The 17,878-nt window shown below is 38.7% G+C and overlaps 1 protein-coding gene and 1 pseudogene across 4 annotated transcripts in view; both read left to right on the plus strand.

The window, feature by feature from the left end:
• LOC146481285 (uncharacterized) overlaps nt 1-17,878 on the plus strand; it is a 31,178-nt gene that overhangs the window by 2,571 nt on the left and 10,729 nt on the right. For 2 of the 3 annotated variants that reach the window (XM_085108900.1, XM_085108902.1), the window contains 2 exons: nt 489-3,410; nt 4,481-5,169. In XM_085108900.1, coding sequence (XP_084965026.1) covers nt 550-3,410; nt 4,481 — 2,862 coding nt within the window. In that variant the 5' untranslated portion in view covers nt 489-549 and the 3' untranslated portion in view covers nt 4,482-5,169. Of the gene's footprint in view, nt 1-488; nt 3,411-4,480; nt 5,826-17,878 lie in introns of all 3 variants that reach the window. The other variant, XM_085108901.1, reaches the window with a different exon arrangement.
• LOC146481286 (uncharacterized) overlaps nt 1-17,878 on the plus strand; it is a 42,504-nt pseudogene that overhangs the window by 2,292 nt on the left and 22,334 nt on the right. The gene's annotated exons all lie outside the window — the stretch shown is intronic.

Below are 17,878 nucleotides of genomic sequence, written 5' to 3' on the forward strand. Positions count from 1 at the left end.
AGGCTATATATAGAAGTGCCCCTCAGAGGGACACAAATATGGCATCGATCTCCATTCTGTGTACTAATGTTTTGTAGACTAACATTCAAGGACTAGAACATAACGGCAAACTTACAAGCTAACTACCAAACTATTCTAGACCCGAGTTAGTGGAAGTTATCTTAGAAAAGTTCAGTGTTTAGGAGTCTAGTTACACTCTTGACAACATCCATGTACTGTTTAAGTAATCTCTTGTATCCCAACTTAGGTCTAAGAACAAAATAACATCAGCTGCTTTTCTGGAGTTGAACATTTTCCTTTAAATAACGAAAAATAAAAGAGTGAAATATTTATTGTGAACGAAACCATTTGTGGTGACATCGCATTAATAGTAGTGTACTGAGTTGTTTTATGAAAGTCATTTTGGATAAAAATCATAATATGGGGAAAAAGAATCATAAACAATTTTCCTTCAGAATATGATTCTCTCAAATTTTCTTTCCTTCTAGGTACGTCTTTTGTGTAACAGAAGAACATTTGAGAGATCCTGCAATCATCATCTACACGAAAATGGTGGATAGAAAGTTAGCAGTTCTAGTGTTTCACGTGCAAGAGCTTGGCATTGCCAAAGAAAAGGGGAACAGAGTGGGGGAGGGAAGAGCCTATGCTAATCTGGGCGATGCTTATATCCAACTGGGAGATTTTCAACGAGCCATAGACTGTTACAAGCAATCCCTAAATATTGCCAAAGAACAGGGGAACAGAGCGGGGGAGGGAAGAGCCTATAACAAACTAGGCGTTGCTTATTACAATCTGGGTAATTTTCAACAGGCCATAGGGTATTACATGCAATCACTAAATTTCTTCAAAGAGGTTGGGTATAGGGAATGGGAAGGAACTGTCTGTTACATTCTGGCCAATGCATATTACTTTCTGGATGATTACCAAAAAGCAATACAGTATTACACGAAATCCCTTAGTCTTGCCAAAGAGGTGGGCAACAGTATTTTGCGGGGAGCAATCTGTCGAAATCTGGGCCTTACTTATTACAGTCTGGGTGATTTTAAACAAGCCATTGAGTGCCACGAGAAAGATCTTAGTATTGCTAAAGCACTGGGGGACAGGGCTAACGAGGGAATAGCTTATGGCGATCTGGGCATTGCGCATAGCAAACTGGGTAATTTTAAACAAGCCAAAGAATGCCACAGACAGCAACTTAGCATTGCTAGAGAAGTAGGTGACAGGGCTCAGGAGGGAATGGCCTATGGCAATTTGGGCATCGCTGATCGCGGAATGGGCAATTTCAAACAAGCGGTAGAGTACCTCGAACAAGATCTTAGCATTGCTAAAGAAGTAGGGGACAGGAAAGGAGAGGGAGTGACCTATGGCAATCTGGGCAATGCTTATAATTGTCTGGGTAATTTCCAACAAGCCATAGAGTGCCACAAACGACAACTTAGTATTGCTAAAGAAGTAGGGGACCGTGCTGGTGAGGGTAGAGCCTATTGTAACCTGGGCAGTGATTATCACGATTTGGGTAATTTTAGACAAGCCATAGAATATCACAAGCGGTATCTTGCTATAGTTAAAGAAATAGGGGACAAAGCTGGAGAGGGAACAGCCTATAGCAATCTGGGCAGTGCTTATAACAATCTGCGTAATTTCAAACAAGCTATAGAGTACCAGAAAAAACATCTAAGCATTGCAAAAGACGTTGGGAGCAAGATTTGGGAGGGAAAAGGCTATGCCAGGCTGGGCTGTGCTTATGACGCTCTGGGGGATTTTGAAAAAGCCATGGAGTATTACAAACAATATCTCAGTATTACCAAAGAGATAGGCGACAGGGCGGGAGAGGGAAAAGCCCAAAGATTTCTAGGCAATGCCTATTACAGCCTGGGTAATTCTAAGCATGCCATAGAGTACCACGAAAAATCCCTTAGTATTGCAAAAGAAGTAGGGGACATGGTTGAGGAGGGAGTTGCATACTGTTCGCTAGGTCTTGATCATGAATCGTCTACTTCCTTTTGTGAGGCGATTGATTGTTATCAATCCAGTATTAGAGTCTTAGAGAAAACAAGAACTCTTCTTCAGTCCGAAGATGCATGGAAAATAAGCTTCCGGCATGTCCATAAGACTGCGTATACCGCTCTATGGAGAACTCTTTTGAAGAATGGGAAGCCTTATGAGGCTTTGTGTGCAGCTGAGCAGGGACGAGCACAGGCTTTGATGGATATGTTGAAGAGAAAATATGTTGTTGACTCAAAACCATCCGCGTCTGATGAAACTAACGAAACGATTTCGAAAATGTTGAACGATTTAACTACACAAACAGTTTTTTTAGCACTCGAGGAAAGAGTTCATCAAGACACGATCCATTTTTGGGTGCTGTGGAAAAACAGAGAGGTTCTGTCTAAGCAAAAGGAGATCGAACATGGAGATGCCTCCATGTTAATGGAAGCTACCCTGAAAAAGATCGGGGCAGGTGTTCGTGTCAAATGCGAAAATCGCTCAATGGAAGAGCTAGCTGATGACCACCTGTCGACTAGAGAAAGTATTGGGGAAAAAGACCAGTCATGTATTTTCTCTATCGACTCTTTGCGTCCACTATATGATGCTATTATTGGCCCCGTTGCAGATTTGCTCCATGGTAACCAGTTAGTCATTGTCCCTGATGGTCCATTTTGCTTGGTTCCTTATTCTGCGTTGAGTGAATCAATCAAGATTCGCGTCGTTCCCTCGCTGAACTCCTTACAACTAATCGCAGGCGCACCTGACGACTTCCACAGTAAGAGTGGCGCCCTACTCGTGGGAGATCCATGTTTAGATGAAGTTCCTATGAATTTATCACAGTTGCCTTACGCCAAAAAAGAGGTCGAGATGATTGGAAAACTTCTGAAGACGACACCTCTGACAGGCAAAGATGCAACTAAAGATGAAGTGGTGAAGAGACTCAAGTCAGTTGCTTTGGTGCACATTGCCGCACATGGATGTGCGCAGACTGGAGAAATTGTTTTGGCCTTAGATCTTGGTCGCAAATCCCAGCCTCTTAGAAGACAAGACTTTATTTTAACAATGTCAGATGTGCAGGCAGTTTGTTTAAGAGCGAGGCTCGTTGTCCTGAGCTGTTGTCACAGTGGCCGGGGAGAAATTAAGTCTGAGGGTGTGGTCGGGATAGCGCGTTCTTTCCTGTGTGCTGGTGCTCGGTCTGTTCTTGTGTCACTCTGGGCGATTGATGACGAGGCAACCATGGTGTTCATGGAAAGTTTCTATCAGCACCTTGTAGATGGAAAAAGCGCCAGTGTGGCTCTCCACCAGGCTATGAAATCTCTTCGTGAATCGGAAGAATTCAGTGCCGTGAAGTACTGGGCTCCATTTGTGCTGATTGGTGATGACATTACGCTGGAATTTGGAGCAAAAAATAAGAGTCGATGGTAAGTGTTGTTTGCGAAAAAAATGTTTTTTCTTTCGTAAATATTTGACGTAACTAAAGAAACTGCTCAATACTTGTCCATGAAGGGATTTTGAAACCCAAGCTGTTTGGTAATATTTTTTAAAGGGGCCTTACGTTCCATACTTGTTAAAAGGAAGGCAAAAATATTCATTGACAGAGTTAGTTCTCTTGCTTTCAAAGTTTTCCACAGTATACATATACTCCCTTCAGTCAAGAGCAGATGTTAAAGGGATTGTACATACTTACAGGTGTAATATTGAACTTCGCGGTTTCTTAATTGTACTACCTCCTAAGTTACCGTGCGTGACATGCGCCAGAAAAGAGAGTAGTGGAATCGAACGCGCGCGCGAAGTGCGTGTGAGAAGCTCGGAGCGCGAAGGGAGGGAGAAGGAATACACGTCCTTTTCCCTCTCCTATACTCGCTCTCCTTGCATCTTGTGCGCGTTGGATTGTCATATTCTCTAATTTTTTCTAGTGCATGCCACTAAGACTATTATCCAAGTTCTGTGTAGATAAAAAATCAACCAAGAGTTGCCTTGTTACACTGCTGCCATACAACTATTTTGCAGTAGCAGTCGCAAGAAAAACCCTATCAAATTTTGTGGGTTGCGTTAATTCAAAGTTCCTTTTAGGTGTTAAGATTAATGGGAACGATCATAAAAAACTAAACAAACCGCCCAAGGAAAAGATTTTTAAGAGGAAAAGGAAGGTAGTCTCACAATATTGTTTCACTCGTTCATCATCTTTCCCTGACGCTCCATAAGCTAAGCGAATGAAAAGGCTAAGGTTTATTTGGTTGTCGTGGTAACCATGTTTGGAGGAAGTGCAAGATTCAAATGTTGGCTATGTTTTGAACTTTAAGGTTCGCTTGTCGTTTTCTATTTCATTTTTATAGTTTTGTTCTTGTGTTCTTTATCTGTCAATCAAAATTCAGGTATGCAAACTTAACTCAGGAAACTTGTTAATTTAAAGTCTTCAAGCAAGTTATTGAAATTAAGTATTTACTGTAAACATTAAAATCATAATATTCCTGGTTCTTTTATTCGGCAGATGCTGCGACGTGAAGACAAGAGAGGATGTTGGACGTGAATATGACGCATACATGATGAGTATTTTTGGTTTACTTCAATTATCACGACTATTAATTTACATCGTTAGATCCAGCAGATGCGAAAAACTGAATGTCGATGCCCGCTTTGGTCAAGAAACGAAAAATTGAACAATGTAAACCATTGGACCATGCATCAAGTACCGTTTCAGTTTCCTACTTATGTGTGGAGAAAAAGGACGATAATGTGCTTGTTTTTATGCATGTTTCTTATCTTTAATTTTATGAATTTATTTGCTGTAACTTTGCTTTTTAAGTACCAGGATGAGAAGACTAGAAATGGTCCATCTTCTCTCAATAGTATTCTAACTGAAGTGCCAGCATCGTAGATATATTTACACACATTTTGAGGCCGTTGCGTTCCTTATTATTCGAAAGAATAGTGAGCACTTTAGTTTTACAGAAATGTTAATGTAGAAATGACAAGTTGTGTTAATTAACACAAATAAGACAGCGTATTTACCCATTTTGGAAAAAAAAATTATTCTTGAAATACATATGTTAAAGAAGCTCACAAGCGACATTTGTAGAATTGTAAAAGCAAAGGAAGGTAGAAAACCTGTTTTCCTTTAGTCTTCTTTGGAATGTGCCATTCTTAACTTTTCACTGAAGATAACTTAGTCTCAAAGAGGTGCTTGTGATTTTAAGTAAACTTGTAATGAAAATCTGCGATGCTGATCTTAACTGAGCAGAAGTGATATCCCTTTTGAGGAGTTGTCTTAGATTAACAGGAAAACAAAGCGACCGGATGAAAAACTGGCAATGTGATTGGCCAAGCGACTGCGTTTTAAATTTTGGTAGATTTCTCTGGGTGCTCGTGTCAGGAAAATTGATGAAGTCGCCAAGTAACTGGTAAGGAATAATCCATTGTACAGAATTTGCTGTTGATGAATAGATCGGTCACCTGGTTATGCTTACAATAAGACAACTCGCCCTTGGCTTCTATCTGCTTAGTGTGGTGCAACTGAATAAGCTAATAGATAACTGAATAGTCCAGGGGAAAGAATTATGTAATCCTTAGCTTACAACGGACCGGGATCCGTTTCTCAAAACTCCCGAAGACTGAGTCGGGCCTGAGTAGCATTTTCAAATGCGCTTTCTGCATTGCCATCGTTGGTAGTTTTTAGTGCAGATTAACCCAATGTGTTTCTTGATAATGCAAAGTTGTCAACGTTTTATCTTACAAAATCATTTAACATAGTTTTCCTGATAAACGAGAATTGTACTCCTAACTTAGCTTTTCGGGCCCGAAATGTCTTCAGGAAGTTTTGAGAAAAGCACGCCAAAGTCGATTAACTCAAATCTGGGTTTTGTGGTAGGCTTTTGCTTCTTTTGTGCAAAAGCATTTTGCTTGTTTGTCTGTTTGTTTATTAAATCAAATCACAAAGTTGAAGTTTCAGTAGGAACAAGCAAGCAACTCAGCAGACAAGCAAACAAACAGGTTAGGAGGTGTTTACATGGAACCATCACGACTTCAAGTTCACACCTGTACGAGTTCATGGCGGTTCCCTAGCCTGAAGCACTCATGCATTCGTTTACATGAACCTGGCTTAAATCTCATATCGCGAGTCTTGATTCTCCTTCGGAACGGAAACTTATTCCGGTGTCATGTAAAATGTCATGGCTGTTCCTTTCAAACTTGGTTTTGCTTCCCTATTATTTCGGTACAGGACTCGTAAAACTGATTTAACGCAGTCGCGGTATGAAGCCAGTTCTTTTCTACTGAACCAAATGAAGGCGTGCCGGCACCATGACAACAGCCCCCTTAACGGAGCAATAATTGTAGCGTATACAATAAGTGTAATTTATGGAAACATTTGAAATAGAGTATTTGAATTTATTGAACAATATTAGCGTTAGAAAATGAAATATTGCTGGCTGTTGATTTTTAAGTGTTCTCTAAGACTTACACTTATGTTTCGGGGAGAAGAATAAATAAACAAACGCGTCGTTAAAAAAAGCTCAGTGTGCGCTATGGCACACTATACTGGCATTTTAAGACCAAGTGATAGTTTAAGTGTCGGCAAAACACATTTGTTTGGTAAGTAGAAGCGACGCACCAATTTAATTAAAAGTATGATTAATTTGGAACTAAATTAAGAGCAATTCTCCAACAAAGTGAAGCAAAGTTGGAAATGAAAAATTTTAACCCCTCTTCAATTTTTGTGTTAAGGTAGGTTACCTTGGGGGATAGACAAAAACAACCATATTTGGATCGGTAGATGTATCGTTGCCATGGTAACCGCACTATATGACGTCGGCCTTGGGACCATGTTTTGAGCAAAAGTTCCACTCTCAAAAAGTAAAAGTAAACGAGTCTGGTTCTCAGGTGCATGTGAACCAATTCAAATGAAATTCATACAGATGGTAGAACCACTCTCCCAGTTTATAAAATTTGCCGTTACAATAATTTGGGTTTTATAAACAAGACAAAAATGCTTGTCCTACTATGTTCCCTGTCAGCCATTTAGACAAGCAGGAAAAACAAGCACAACGATATTCGTTATTTCTCCGAAAGTACTCTTTCCACATAAACCAAATTAGCAGCAGAGATTACATAGATATTGACGTTTCTAAATATTATAGAATCAATTTGGGGAAAACTATTCTCTGGCCATGGGTGCTGAAGACACCTGGGACAAATTTCAAAAAATTGCAAAATTGGTAATTTTGAGAGCTCTAGTATTTAGCTCAAACAGGCTTTAGAGAGAGAAAATCAGCTTCAAAAGTATGTTTTATCATCTTGTCTGCTACCTACATTTAGTAAATAAGGTTTTGGCCAACAAATTTGATGAAATATAAATTGATACAAAACCTACCTTGAGGGTTTTGGGAATTTCTTCAGGATGCTTTCGTCGCGTGGTTCTCTCCAGTATCTCTCCTTCGCACGTTCCGTCTTTTTGACCAAATCTAGCGCAGACTAACAGTTACTTCCATCGCATATCCAGTTTGCTGTGTTTCAGACCAGGGATGATGATACAAGTAGCCCGCATACACTTGACAAAGAATAGTTGACAAAGTCCAAGACATGGTCGTAATGCTTGCGATTTCTGCCGTCGAGCACCTAAATTCATCAATATTATTCAGCCAGGAAGTAAAATAAATGTGTCGAGATCGATGTACAAAGCAAATGCATGCCTTTGAACAATCCAAAGTAACGTCTTTGGCTAAAATCGGGTCAGATATTGCGATAGTCGACAAGCCAAGAATGGTAAATAAACTGAACGCGTAGGCCGGAAGTCCGAGAAGCACGACTGCTGACCGGATGTAACACAATGTAATGGGATGCAACACCAGATGTTTGTGTAATGATATCCTCTTGTAATGGGGTTGTTTCACAATGGCAATGGTGAAGAAAGCCAAAAAAAAAAACCAACACAAAACAGAATAACCGAATAAAACAAAAACAAAGGAAATGAAGCTGAACTGAAGCTTGGGTGAAAATTGAACGCATGATCATAATAGCCCCAACCCCCCCCCCCCCCCCAAAAAAAGATTGCTCTTTAGACTGTGAAAATGCAATTACAAATTCAGTTATGATAAACTATTCGTGACAAGAGAATGAAAAATTCGCGCGTGAAATCTTATAATTATTTAACTGCACGGCAAAGAATAAGATCCATTTCGTCGCTGATTTCATCACGGTTTATACTAAGTCCCTAGGCTTACACGTGCCTGGAAATATCCCTTTGACATTGACTGAGTTTTATATTATTATATAATAATTTACAAACCGAAACGTCCCTATTGGGATTTGAAAGAGACCAACTTTCCATTGTCCCGACCAGGATATTTTCCTTCGCACGACGATATGCAAATTTCCCTTACAGTGTTTTGATCGACGGCACAAATTTACGTCCGGTCACCCCTCCCCCCACCAAAAAAAACAACAGCAAAAAAATAATAATAATAATAAATAAATAAATAAATAAATAAATAAATAAATAAATAAATAAATAAATAAATAAATAAATAGAAAGAATGCCAAAATTTGGGCAGGTATTAGGTACTGAATGTGAAAATTTATCGGTTTGAAGAGGACTTATTTATTTCTGGAGGAGAGGTGGGTCAAAAATTCCAACTTCGTAACTTCTAATGTGTACGCTAATGCCCCAGATCAGCGACGTATCTTACATGCAGGCCATCCTTAACATCCAATAAGCAATGAATTAAAAACAAACAAACAAACAAACAAACAAACCCAGGAAACATGGGCGGCTTATGTGGTTGCGTAAAACGACTAGTGAAGCTCTTTTATTTTGTCCTCTTTATTCACCACTGTAAAACAGTCATAAAAGCGGATCAAAAGTCATCCTTTTATCCCCCTATCAATGATATATTGTACCAAAAATATCTAAAGAAGAGATAATGCCATTGCGGCAATTAGCCGAAGCTACAAAAACAAACAAACAAAAAGCGGGTATATCGCATTTAAAACTACATCCGGTCAGCAGTTTTGCCACTCGCATTTCCGGTCTACATACGTTTGGTCGTAGACAGGTCGTAAACAACGATTTCTTCGCTTCTCAACCATGCACCACGGAATGTACGGCTCGATTTAGCCAAAGACGTTATTCAGAATCGTGGCAGACATGCATTTGCTCAGCTGTGATCTTGATGCATCTATTTAACTTCCTGGATGGATTGTATTGATGAATTATTTCGATACTCGACACACGACTGTGTTTGACCTGTTCGACTGTTCTTTATTCGGGTTAATGCATCATCATCTTTGGTCTAAAAGTAGATGTTCGGCGAGGCTAGGCAGTTAGATTTGTCCTTTCCGCTAGAGTCTGTGCAAGAGTTGGTCAAGAAAATGGAGCGAACGAACTGAGGAGAGACCAATACTATACGACAAAAGCATCCTGAAGAAATTCCCAAAAGTTGCAAGGTAGGCTTTGTTTTAATTTATATTTCATCAAATTCAGTGGCCAAAACCTAATCAATCAAATGTAGATAACAGATAAGATGAATGAAAAAACCTCTGAAGCTGATATTCTCTATCTAAAGCCTGTTTGAACCAAATACTGGAGACCTCAACATTTCCAATTTTGCAATTTTTTGCAACTTGCCTCGGATGTCTTCAACACCCATAGCCAGAATATAATTTTCCCCAAATAGATTTTATAATATTTATAAACTTCAATATCTATGTAAGCCCTGCTGCTAATTTGGTTTATGTGCAAAGAGTACTTTCGGAGAAATAACGAATATGGTTGTGCTTGTTTTTCCTTCTTGTCAAAATGGCTGACAGGTAACATAGTAGTACGACCAAGGTCTTCTTGATTATAGAACCCAAAATACTCTAACAGCAAATTTTATAAACTGGGAGAGTGGTTCTACCATCTGTATGAATTTCATTTGAATTGGTTCACATGTACTCGAGAACCAGACTCGTTTATTTTTACTATTTGAGAGTGAATTTTTCGGTTAAAACATAGACCTCAGGCCGACGTGATCAAGTGCGGTTTCCATGGCAACGACGCACCTGCCGATCCAAATATGGTTGTTTTTGCTCATCCCTCCAGGTAACCTACCTCCACACAAAAAATGAAGGGGGGTTAAAAATTTTCATTTCCAACTTTGCTTCACTTTCCTGGAGAATTGCTCTTAAGTGCTAAAAAGAATGATGTTTAAACCACTCCGAGTCATTTTTCAATTTAAACAATGTATAAAAGGTAACATTTGCATGTGCAATCTTCAAAAGATGGGAATGTTTATATACATAAGTGATATGATACTTAAAGGGGAAGCATCATGGGGTTTTTTATATCTTTTGTTAAAAATGATGAAATAAGCCCTTCAATCACCTGCCAAATAATTCTAGAATGACGAGAGGAACGAAATCAACTCAATTCTTGAAAGAAACAACTTATGATCTGTTCTGGCGCATTTTGGAAACAAAAATGCGAGAACTTGAAAAACATTAGCCTAATATTTTTCAAGTTTCAATCCAAACCGGCCTACTCTGTCTCTGGCCAGAGGCACTAATCGACTGTTTTATTGCACTGGGGTGATAATTTTCAACAAACTTGACAATTATTTCGTTGTTTCTGCTGACAGTCAAACATTTTTGGGTTTTGAAATGACAGCAAATTTTCGTGGTGATACTTCCCCTTTAAATTGATAACCATCTCATCATTTCATGCCTATATTTTTAGATAGCATATACTTGTACCATTTTACTACTACATACTAATAATAAGAATGTCAGAGAAATGGAGAACATTTTTCCAAGATCTCTGTCAGGTCTCATGCTGATTTAAAAAGAATACGTCAACAGGATTAATCGATGAAATTTTGAGGCCTCTTCTAAGGTTGCTATCAGGACTTTGTTGACCTTATCCTACCCCGACCTCACCCCCAACCCAATTAATGAAGTAATTAGTAAATAAACCCCTTCAGGCGGCTGGTATGTCGGCTGATAATGTCCGCGGCTGAGAGATTGTCCGAAAAATGAATATTTGGCCGAGAAGCGAAGCTTCGCAAAAAAGCCAGCGCTGATCTGATGGCGGATGCGCGCGACTGACGTAAACAAGGACCAAAATTTAACAAACCTACTCAGTTTGCGTAGTACTCAGTAAATCTGAAAGTCTACTCGTAACTTTAATTTCTTCACCTTCAAAGACGTTGACAGCATGTTTCGTTGACATTTTTGTACTTTCCGGAACAGCATTTGCGACCAGCTTTTTGCTGTAAACATGACTGGAAATCTACAAAACGAGTTTGTTTTTCTTCCATGTAAAATAATAAAGATGAAAAGGTGAAACTTTTGAGCTGGCTTTTTCCCGCTGGCTTTGTTTCTTTTCAATGGAAATAATAGGAGGGCAAATATCGACACAGGCGGGGCTTATTGCGTGATAACCGTCCTGTGAATTTGCATCACGTGACGGAAAGTAGCCAATAAAATCGCGCGAAAATTAATGGATGGGTTATAATGCACGATAAGAGAAACTCATCACAGCCAAGGTTTGTCATACCTTCAGGCTAGTTGTTCTTTTATGATTGCAATTTGGAGACAGGACCACATATTCTACTGGACCATACAGTCCACTCAAAGGTTTAAGACTGGGCCAAGAAACGTAGGGTCTTTATTAATAGATGGCCATAAGAACTGATCGATTGTCGTTGGCATGGAAGGTGATTGCAACCGAGCTAGCTATGAGGACAGCGTGACACGCGCTTGATGTCATCCCAAAGGCACTGGGAACGATCATTGTCCTAAACGGTCGCCATCTTGATCCCTCCTTTGGGAAGTGAGTTCGTATTACTACAGTTTGTTAGCGACAGTAAGCAGTAGCATTGAGTAGCATCAATTCATAATTCACCGATAGGCTAGCATAATTTATTGCTTGATGATTACGAAGAAGGTTGTCCCTATTGCCAATACGAAAAGTCGATCACAGCACCAATGAATACCGTATTCCGCTTGCAATTCCAAGCGCATAACTTCACATTACAACTGTTTACATGTTGTGAGCAAACTAAATTCATAATTATTGAGTCATAAGTTGAGCTTTTTGAACTTCAACATTACCCTATCCCGCCATACCCCTGGCATTTGGCCGGGTACTGTAACCGGGGAGTGAGGAATTTGATCGGGATGAGGAATTCGAACCGCATTTTTCGCGCGTGGGTTTTTTCTGAATAATGGGAGTCGGAAGTTTTTTCAAGTTTTGTTCAGTCAAGTTTTCAGTATGAGAAGCACCTAAGTTAAACGATTGTATTTGCTAGGAGGATTATCATCACTGCTTTTGTGATCACAGGGCGAGGTTGTTTTCAATTTCAAGATTCGCTGAAAGTTCATGTGAGCTTCTAAAGTTAAAAATAGCCCAATCATGGTATTGTAGGAAAATAGGATTGTGGCCACCACAAAGCTCTTAAAACGGCTCACAGTATTGGTTAAAAAATACAAAAGCGGAGCAACGGAAAAGCAACAGAAAGAATGTAGCCTAGCCCTGAAACAACAGAGCTGCAAAATATATAGGTCCAACAAAATTAAATGGTTGAAAGAACTGAGTGCTATCTGGATTTGTTCCTATTCGTTGATTAAATTAGTATTTTTTATTGCAAAGCGCTATTGATCTGTGTTTGTAAATAGCGCTCTATAAGTAATAAATTATTATTATTAATATTATTATTATTATTATTATTATTATTGTTCAATTTAAAAGCAACCAGTGACACTGGTATTCGCCTGAAATCGCACGGGAAACGACCAAAAAAAAAAAAAAAAAAAAAAAAATTAATAAATAAATATAAAACGCGCGGGAAAAACGGGGCTTGCATTTACGCTTGACACGATTTATAGTTTTTCATTCTGACGGGAAGAAATGCGTCACAAATTTTATCAATTAAACGTCGATGTTTGTGATTTTTGTTTAAAATAAACGTACATCCAGAATAAGACTAGAATGCTCGAGACCCTTTCTATTATCAGGCGCCCGACCTTTAACATCAGTTAGTTTCTTACTATAATTGATTACGTATTTAATCGTTTGTATTACTTCTTCCTTTTCGTTTCGGTTATTTTTCTTGGAAAATGTAACACATACCTTATGTGATACTCAGAAATTTGAAGTAAAATGAAGTTTTTCATATGTATATATAATCAATGGAATGAAAATAATCATTCACTTCAAATTGATGTTGACTCGGTGAAGGAAAATATAAACAAAAGCTGAGCATTGAATTGGTGAGTTGACTAAAAATAAATATGGATAAAAAACGGTGACTTCCAGGAGAGAAAGGAGAACTGTGATATTTTTAGTGCCGTCATCGAAGGTTTTATGTTGTGTCACACAAAATCAACACAAAATGAAATGAAAATATCCTTTTACTTTCATCAAATAAAATCATCTACACTTGTCAATCAATGTTTCAAATATATTAGTCGATCTTCCTTTCGTCTATCTGAATTTTCTACGAAAAACTGATTTCAGAAATCCTAATTCAATAACAATATCTCAAGTTTAGTTTTGTCTGTTCCGGGTTCTGTAACGCTAGCGCTATCTGAAACACGTGATTACTTTGTAAGTTACCTGTCTTCTAGCAACAGGAGCTTTGCGAATAAATGGCGATAGATTAAAAGGTGGAAAATTTCGTTGGGATTGACATAGCGGCTGCATGGATACAGAGATGTATAAACAAGCGCTTTGTGGACTTGATTATGAGCAAAATGCTTTGTGCTAGAGGATAAGTTGTTCCGGTCTCGGTCGTAAAACGAAACAATCGAAAACGAAGACCTTAGAACCCAAAACTGGAAAATGATACTTCCGATAATCGTGATTATAAATGAAGTACCTGGAAATTCGAAAACGAAGCATCCCAAATACAAGAGCTTGAAAATGAAATCAGAGCTCGTTTGTTCAGCTTGTTGTAAGTTTTTTTTAGCAGCGGATATGTCTTTGCTACTGTTTCTTGCACATTTAGCTATGGAAACATTCATTAAATAAAATTTTAACTTTGGTACTTTGGTACTTTGGTAAATTTACCTAACTAAAGGAACACCTCAGTACCTGCCCATGAAGAGATTTTGAAATTAATTGTTTCCGAGCCGTTTAGTTATAATTTTTAAAGGGGCTTTAACTTCTTATAGTTGATGTCCGTAGAAGAAAAACCATGGTTGTTATGTAAACGTTCGCTAGTTGGGAAAAGGAAGACTAAAAAAAGCAATGACAGGTCTTATTCTCTCGCTTTCAAAGTACCTCTACGAACTATTTTTATTATTGCCGGTATTTTCCAGATCATTTATTTACTCCTCTATATCAAGAGTAGCTGTTAAAACGTATTTTACATACTAACCATGTAATCTCGAAATTAGCGTCTTTTATTTGCACTGCCTCTTACGTTATCGCTCGTGGCGGGTGCTAGAACGAAAAGAGAACAGTGGAACTTGACGCGAAGTGCGTGTGGTAAGCTCGGAACGCGAAAGGCGGGAGAGGGAAAGGGGGAGGGAAAACAAATCCTTTTCTCTCTCCTCCGCGCTCTCTTTCAATCGTGTGGGCGCCCTAATCTCTTCTTCTTTCACTATTTCTAGCCTCTGCCACTGAGGGAATTCCGAACGCTGTAGGTCAAAAATTAACGACATGCTGCATTGTTACACTGCTTCTAAGCAATTATTTTGCACCGGCAGTTTCAAGAAAAACCCTTTCAATTTCTGGCGGCTGCGTTAATTTAGTAACACGCCAATGGAGTGTTTCAAGTACTTCAGGTGTTAAGATTGATGGGAATGATCATAAAGAAAACTGAACAAATCGCCCAAGGAAAAGAGTTTTAAGAGGAAAAGGAAGGTGGTCTCACAATATTGTTTTCACTCGTTCATCATCTTTCCTTGATGCCCCACAAGCGAAGCGAATGAAAAGTATAAGGATTATTTGGTTGTCATAGTAACTATGATTGGAGGAAGTGCAAGATTCAAACCTTAGCTATGTTTTGAACTTTACAGTTCGCTTGTTAATTTTGAGTCTCCAAGTTGAAAAATGACTGTTAACTTTGAAATCATAATATTCCTGGTTCTTGTTTTCGGTAGATGCTACGTTGTCAAGACAAGAGAGGACTACTCCATGAGAATAAGACGCATACATGACACCAAGTTTGGTTTCAATTATCATGACTCAAGATTAAATTCAATAGATGCCAAAAACTGAATGTCGATGCACGCTTTGGTCAAGAAACGAAAAATAGAACAATGTAAACCATTGAACCACGGATCAAGTGCCGTTTCAGTTTCCTACTTATGTATGGAGAAAAAGACCGTAATGTAATTGTTTTTATGCATGTTTCTTATCTTTAATTTTTTAAAATTTATTAGCTGTAACTTTGCTATTTTAGTATCAGGATGAGAAGACTGGAAATGGTTCATTTTCTCACAATAGGCTAGGTGCAACAATTATGTAATGATTATTTCAGAACGGATCGGGATCCCTTTCTCAAAACTCCCAAAGACTGAGTCGGGCCTTAGTAGCACTTTTCAAATTCGTTTTCTGGCGATTTTTAGTGCAAATTAGCTCAATGTGTTTCTCGTCATTGTAAAGTTTTCAACGTTTTATCTTTAAAAATCATTAAACATAGGCTTTCTGGTAAACGAAATTTGTACTCGTAAAATACTTTTCCGGCCCGAAATGTTTTCGTGAAGTTTTGAGAAAGGCAGGCCAAGGCCCAGTTATTTTAATTCGATTAAGTCAAATCTGCAATTGTGGACAAAAGTATTGAGACAATTTACCAAAACTAATGCTTTCGAACAAACAATGGTATTTTGTATTTGAATGAAAACACCTTTTTCATCTGTAGTCACCCCCCTCCTCCCCAAACAAAGTCGCAAAATGCTTCCTAGATGTTTATTTGTTTCCAACATTGAAAAAGGGGAAAGGAAGCTACCTTTCACTAGGGGAGAGAGGAGAATTTAAACCTAGGGAAAAAGGTTGTTAATTTTTATGTGTCTCAACAACTTTTGTCCATGATTGTGGGTTTAGAGGTAAGGTTGGCTCTTGTTTTTATTTTGCAAATGCTTTTGCTTGAATTGTTTGTCAGTTTGTTGTTTGCTTTATAAATTGCAAAGTTGAAGTTTCAGTAGGAATAAGCAAGCAACTCAGCAGACAAGCAAACAAACAAGTAAGGGGGTGTTTACATGGAACCATCACGACTTTACATCTGTACGAGTTCATACCGCCGCGGGTTCCCTAGCCTGAAGCACTTATGTATTCGTTTACATGAAACTGGCTAAAATCTCATATCGCGAATCTCGATTCTCCTTTGGAATGGAAACTAATTCCGTTGTCATGTAAAATGTCATGGCTGTTCCTTTCAAACTTTGTTTTGCATCTCTATTATTTCGATACAGGACTCGTAAAAACGATTTGATACAGACGCGATATGAAGCCAGTTCTTTTCTACTGAACGAAATAAAGGCGTGCCGGCACCATGACAGCAGCCCCCTTAATGGAGCAATAAGTGTAGCGTATACAATAAGTGTAATTTATTTGAAATAAAGTATTTAAATTTATTGAACAATATTGGCTTTAGAAAATGAAATATTGCTGGCTGTTGATTTTTGAGTCGAATAAATCTCGGGCACCGGGTTATGTTCTCTTAAGACGTATAGCTATGTTTCGGGGAGGAGAATAAATAAAGAAACGCGTCCATGAAGCTCTCTGAGAAGTAGCACAGAGCTCAGCGCCTAAGAACTCGTGTTGATCGAACCTATCAGTATGGCACACTAAACTGGCGTTTTAAGACCAAGTGATAGTTTGAAGGGTTGGCAAAACACATTTGTCTCGTGAGTTGGAGTGAAGCATCCAATTTAATTAAGAGTATGATGAATTTGGGACTAAATTAAGTGCTCAAAAGAAGATCTCAGTCAAGTTTCATGCTGATTTAAATAGAATACAACAGGATTAATTGACGAGGTTTTGACGTCCCTCTGGAGGTTGCTATCCGGCAATACTTTGTTGACCTTTTCAAACCCCACCCCCCTAATTAATGAAGTAATACACGATAAGCTGACGATATGAAAACTTATCACAGCCAAGGATTGTCATACTCTCAGTTGTTCGCAATATGGAGACAGGACCACACATTCTACTTGACCATACAGTCCACATGAAGGTTTAAGCATTCAAGATGGCCAACAAACGTAGGGTCTTTATTAATAGATGACCATAAGAACTGATCGATTCTTTTTGGCATGTGAGTAAGAATATGAAGGGTGATGACAAGCAAGCAACACTGGGAACCAGCTATGAGGACAGCGTGACACACGCGTGACGTCATCCCAAAGGAATTGGAAACAGGCATTGTCCAAAACGGTCGCCATCTTGATTCCTCCGTTGAGAAGCGAGTACTACAGTTCGTTAGCGACAGTAAGCAGTAGCATTGAGTAGCATCAGTTCACAATTCACCAGTAGGCTAGCATAATTTATTTCTTATTCCGTGAAAACCTAATCACGGCACTGGAGGAAAAGAGGTTTGTGGCCACAACTAAGCTCTTAAAACGGCTCACAGGATTGGTTGAAAAATACTGACAAAAGCGGAGCAACGGACAAGTAACAGAAAGAATGTAGCCTAGCTAAGAAAAAATAAAGTTGCAAAATATATAGGTCCAACAAAATTTAAGGGTTGAAAGAACTGAGTGCTATCTGAATTTGTTCCTATCCCTTGATTAAATATAAAAGAAACAGGTCACACTGGTAGTCCCCTGCAATCGCGCGGGAAACGACCAAAGAAAAAAAAGAGCGGCAAAAAAAACGCGGCTTGTATGTACGCTACGACACGATATATATTTTTTCATTCTGACACGAAGAAATGCGTCACAACGATATTTGTGGTTTTTGTTTAAAATA

Source organism: Pavona decussata, unplaced genomic scaffold, assembly GCF_977016875.1.
Source record: "Pavona decussata unplaced genomic scaffold, jaPavDecu1.1 SCAFFOLD_51, whole genome shotgun sequence".
Classification (NCBI taxonomy): domain Eukaryota; kingdom Metazoa; phylum Cnidaria; class Anthozoa; order Scleractinia; family Agariciidae; genus Pavona; species Pavona decussata.